General features: G+C 45.6%; 1 protein-coding gene across 1 annotated transcript; it reads right to left on the bottom strand.

Moving 5' to 3' along the window:
- Positions 1 to 459: 459 nt before the first annotated feature.
- On the bottom strand, positions 460 to 4604 carry PENK (proenkephalin). The gene is made up of 3 exons (XM_062568214.1): positions 4342 to 4604; positions 3848 to 3989; positions 460 to 1396 (listed from the first exon to the last, which is right to left on the bottom strand). Exons 2-3 carry the CDS (start codon positions 3983 to 3985, stop codon positions 731 to 733), a joined length of 804 nt encoding a protein of 267 aa, XP_062424198.1. The 5' UTR covers positions 3986 to 3989; positions 4342 to 4604; the 3' UTR covers positions 460 to 730.
- Between the last annotated feature and the right edge of the window lie 204 nt (positions 4605 to 4808).

The raw sequence follows: 4808 nt of genomic DNA, 5'->3' as shown, positions 1-4808 counted from the left end.
CAAGTCTATTTTGGGTGGATGTAAAAAGTACAACTAAGATGGGACACTGTGTTGTGCACTGGAGAGACAATTTTAATGTTTTAAGTGAAATACTCTCATGTATTTCTTCATGGGAATTTTCTAAATACAATGAATTATAAATTTAGGCTTTAAATATTGATTCTGCTAATTGGTTAAAATAAGAACAGTCAAAGCAGATGTAGTTATATCCTCTTTAGAGTATATTCATTACTCTAGTATTTTAAGAAACTGAAAAAAAATAAAGAAAAATCTAATTCAGCTGTTGTGTGTGCAGTACAAATTTTGTAATTATGGAGAAAAGAGTTTGGCAATGTTACTGTAATTGTTTAGTGTCAAGAAAAGATGATATGATTTGATTAAATGACTGGTAGAAAATAACAAGCATTTCAATATTTATGCAGTTAGGACGAAGAATTTATTGTATATACAGTTACACAATTCTACTGTAGATGTAGATGTCCTGTTTAAAGAAAATGAATACAGTAATCAAAATAGTTTTAGCATGGAACTACAATACAGACTTGAACTTGACTAAACCAGAAGTAGTTATTTGACTTAAAAGAATACAGAACCTTAAACAATAGATTGCAGGTTGCATCATTTACTAGGACAGTAAAAAACTGTACAGTACAAGCAACACATTACAATAAGTTATGACCAATAAGGCAGTCTCTCTCATTTAGGACAAAAGGGATAAAAGGGGAAGGTACTAAAATCTCATAAATCCGCCATATCTTTTTTCCATCTCTGGGATCTCTTTGGAATAATTTTCCCCGTCTTCTTCTGAAGGGAGAATAGAATCAGCAAAGCGCTTAAGAAACCCACCGTATCGTTTCTGGTAATCCAGCCACCATTCTGGCCTGCCCACTCTTCTCATGAAACCACCATATCTCTTCTGCAGCTCTTTGGCTTCATCTTCCAATTCCGGACTGCGCTTTACGCTTCTCATGAAACCTCCGTATCTTTTGCTGATGTCTCCATCGTTTTCATTTATTTCTCGATAATGTCCAACTTCAGGGTTATCCCCTGTTCCTAGAAGCTCCTTCAGGAGATCAGAGGAATTAGCCAGGGCATCATCATTTGAGTCTTTCTTCATAAATCCTCCATACCTCTTAGCCAGGATTTCTCCTCCATTAGCTTCCTCTTCTGGTTCCACCCGATAGAGCTCATCCATCTTCTTCATGAACCCCCCATATCTTTTCATGAAGCCTCCATACTTCTTTGCAAGCAAATGATTCTCATCCAGCTCCTTCTTGTCTCCAGGAGCAATGCTGCCGTCCTCAGAAAGATCCAGCTTTGTCAGCTGCAGAACCTCCTTGCAGGTCTCCCAGACTTTGGCAGAAGGCAGCTTTCCTTCACATTCTAGTGTACATGCCTGAAAAATGGATGTGGTTTACTAAGAATGATTTAATAATATGTACTTCACTGTCATCTTGTCTTAGCTTTTCTTGTTTTCAAAAGGCCATGAGCGAGCCTTTTGCACTGGTGGGCTGGAAGAACTGCTTATCATGAACAGCTTGTTTCATAACTGTTTATTTTGAAGTTTTTTGTATTCTTCTGTAAATAGATGGCTATATCCACTCTAAGAGACAGAACACTAGACAAGACAGATCATGAGTCCTATCCCTCATGGCAGGCCCTATGGTCCTATTTTAAAAACACCACACACCCAGCTTCTGTACCTCCCTTCTTGCTTGGGTGCATTCCTATGAAGTCCTATGACTTCATTCCTATGAATTATTGACAGGAAGTTAAAAAGCAGTTGCTGTTGGTTTCATAGTGAAAGTGTAGAAGTGTACTGGATCTTCATAATTAAAAGTAACATTAATAAATTTTCAGAAAAGATTACTAGGAACATCAAAAGAGAGTATTGTTGCAAAGAAGCCAGCTGTACTGTGCTGGTTAGTATCTTTGCTACACTGCATGGCTCTAAAGGCTCTAAATATTTCTCTCTATTTTTTTGTCTTCATGGAATAAATCTTTAAAATCTACACCAATTCCAACATAAAAATACCGTTTTTCTTAGGTAGGATCAAACTTTTTTTTTCCTAGTTTGTTATACAAAGTAGGACCACCAGAAAGAGGGAAAAAATCCCAACTTGTGTTGCACCTGACCGATAAAGACAATTTTTTAGGCTGAAACATAAATTAAGTTTTCAATACCAGTATGCATATCTTATAACTTGTCACATGAAGATAACAGAATGCATATTAGCTACTATTACCACTACTGTGCCATGGGAATTTATTTCTTGTGAAATCACACTCTTAAGTCATGAAAAGGTGACTCCAGTGTTTTCTCTTCTTGCCTGGGGTTTTCACACCACAATAATTAATTAGTATCTTCAGTGAGATAAACATTTATTTTGTCATATGGATTATGTTTCCTAAGGATCTTAATGTGCTCCAGAAGTGTGAGATTAAGTCACAGCACAGTTTGTTATAGTAGGTAGCTGACCAGCTCACAACCTCCGGCCTCACCGATCTGTTGAGCTCTGTATTACCTTGAGAAATGTACATATGATCTATGACATGATTCCCCTACTACTGAACACAAGACAATGAAAGGTATTTATATATTTTGCAACACAATAACAGTTTATCTATTTTAACTGGCGCTACACATTTACTGCTATATAGTATAGTTATGCCATGAGGAGAACATGCCTCAACTTCAATCTGATTTGGAAATCACGCTAAACCACAAGAGAATTTTTTTTCCTTTCTCTTTCCACCTCGATTGGTTTAAGCAACCTCCTACGTTCAAATGAACATATGTCACCTCATATGTATGAATGATTTGCTTACAGCTTACAGATACAATAAAATAAAATCAAGCAGCTTTGCTAGATGCTAGTTTCTAGAAACATGTTTTTAAAAAACTGTATATTATAAAAAATATGTGGTATGGCACTTTGATTCTTTTCTTATTTCAACTGTTAAATGTTGTTACTGAATGGGATATAATAATTCTTTCTTGAGTAACTCCTGAAGGTGTACAAGAAAGAATGTTAATACAGACACACTACTCAACATCTACTCTGAAAAGCACATATGCCTCCCCCCAGAAAATCAAACTACCACTTTTTTTTCCTAGTAAACAGTTAACACTGAAGCTGAAATATGATTGAAAGCTAATGTAAATAGGAGCACACTGAACTTCTTTGATTTTTTTGCGAGCTATTCAAAGAATGCCATTCTTCTGAACCCGCTGTGGTTAACAGCGAGCCCTTGCTTTTGTATTAAGTAGAGGTATTCAGTGATTCCTAGTTCTGCATAGAATTGGGTCCAGTGCTTCATTTTGCATGTTCTCAAATAGCCGATGCCATCTTAGGAACAAAACTTTTTTGGGACAACTAGACCTGCTGCCAGCGTGACGCCTGATTACACAGATATTTGAGATCAGAAACTGCAAGGTACTGCTGGCCCGTGGCCAAGGGCTCGGCAGCCTCAGTTGCCACCTTCTTCAGGGAGGGCTCAGGCATCCCAGCATTTCACTGGCCCTGACGCTTAAATTTCAAGTGATTTGCCCTGCGGGCATATTTTTAAATAATTTCAATGTCCTTAAAATTACAGATGAAAAAAAGCTGCATTCGGGAGGTTTCTTAGCACGATCTGCCTAAACCTGAAAGGAATATATTTTACGGTGAACGCCAAAAGGGCAGGGGGAGGCACTGCTACTCAAGCCGTGCTTGAACCAGACTTTGCTGTGAGCGCCCGCCAAGTTTTCGGGCAGATGTTTTTCGCACTTTTTCAGCCGGAAAACCGCGAGTGGTGACGCGAGGGGTCAGCGCGCCCCGGCCGCCCGCTCCCCGCGGCCGCTTACCAGGGGGTGGACGTCGGCGCGGGGTCCGAGGCGGTAGGCGCAGGCGGCGCAGTCGCGGCCGCAGTCGGCCCGCGCCCGCAGGAGCAGGCAGGCGCCGAGCGCCAGCAGCGAGCAGCCGAGCCTCAGGAGCCGCGCCATGGGGCTGCAAGAGAGGAGGTCAGCGCCGGCCGCCGCCCTGCCCGCCCCCGCGGCTGCCCGCGGGTGCGCGGCGCCGGCCGCTTAAGCCGAGTCCGCGGTCACGGGCAGCTCCGCTTAACTCACGCGCTTTCGGAGCCAAGGCGCTTGCACTGGCCGCCCGTGCGATCTGCACCGCCGCAGACCAAGCTCACAGACCCGCAGCGGAGCGTGTCCCCGCTCGCGGCCCCCCCGTAGCCACCCGGCGCGACAGCGAAGCTTGCAACGAGACGCAGCTTCGGCGCGCAGGGCCGCAGCCCCAGCGGCTCGCCGGCGGCACCCCGTCCCCGCCAGCCGCCCCGTCGGGGCAGCGCACTCACACACGGGCTTGCTCGACGCGCTGCGGGTCCTCGGGAGCGAGCGGCGCCTTGCCGGGGTCCGGTCCGCGCCTCCGCTATTTATCGAAAGGCGAAGCAGCCTGCGCCGCCGGAGAAACTCCGGCGGGGGGAGGAAATAACGCGGGGGAAGGGAGGAAAGATAGCCCGCGGCGGTTATCAGCTCCGGTAAATCTTAGAGGAGCCGAAGGGCTGGGGCGGCCGGGGCCGAGCGGAGCGCGGCGGCGGCGGGAGCCTGCGGGCCGGCAGCGCCGCTGCGGAGTCGGAGCGGGGAGGCGGCGGGAGCCACTTTATAATTAGTGAAATCGGGCAAAGCGAAGCCTCCCCCAATCGCCGGCGGGCTCCAGCTGACGCAGCGCCGACGAAATCCCCTCGTGGGCGCCCCGGCCCCGCCACGGGTGACTGCGACTGGGCGAGTGATGAGACAGAGGGGGCCGGGCGGCGCGGGGGCT

The sequence above is a fragment of the Rhea pennata genome, chromosome 2 (assembly GCF_028389875.1).
Source record: "Rhea pennata isolate bPtePen1 chromosome 2, bPtePen1.pri, whole genome shotgun sequence".
In the NCBI taxonomy this organism is placed as follows: domain Eukaryota; kingdom Metazoa; phylum Chordata; class Aves; order Rheiformes; family Rheidae; genus Rhea; species Rhea pennata.
Note: the sequence above shows the minus strand (reverse complement) of the source record. Positions and strands in the feature narration are given on the sequence as shown.

Excerpts from the sequence above, each read along its gene's own strand:
- PENK (XM_062568214.1), bottom strand. The coding sequence starts at position 3,985 with ATGGCGCGGCTCCTGAGGCTCGGCTGCTCGCTGCTGGCGCTCGGCGCC. Across the intron at positions 1,397-3,847 it reads GCGCCGACGTCCACCCCCTG|GCATGTACACTAGAATGTGA; the intron begins GTAAGCGGCCGC and ends TCCATTTTTCAG.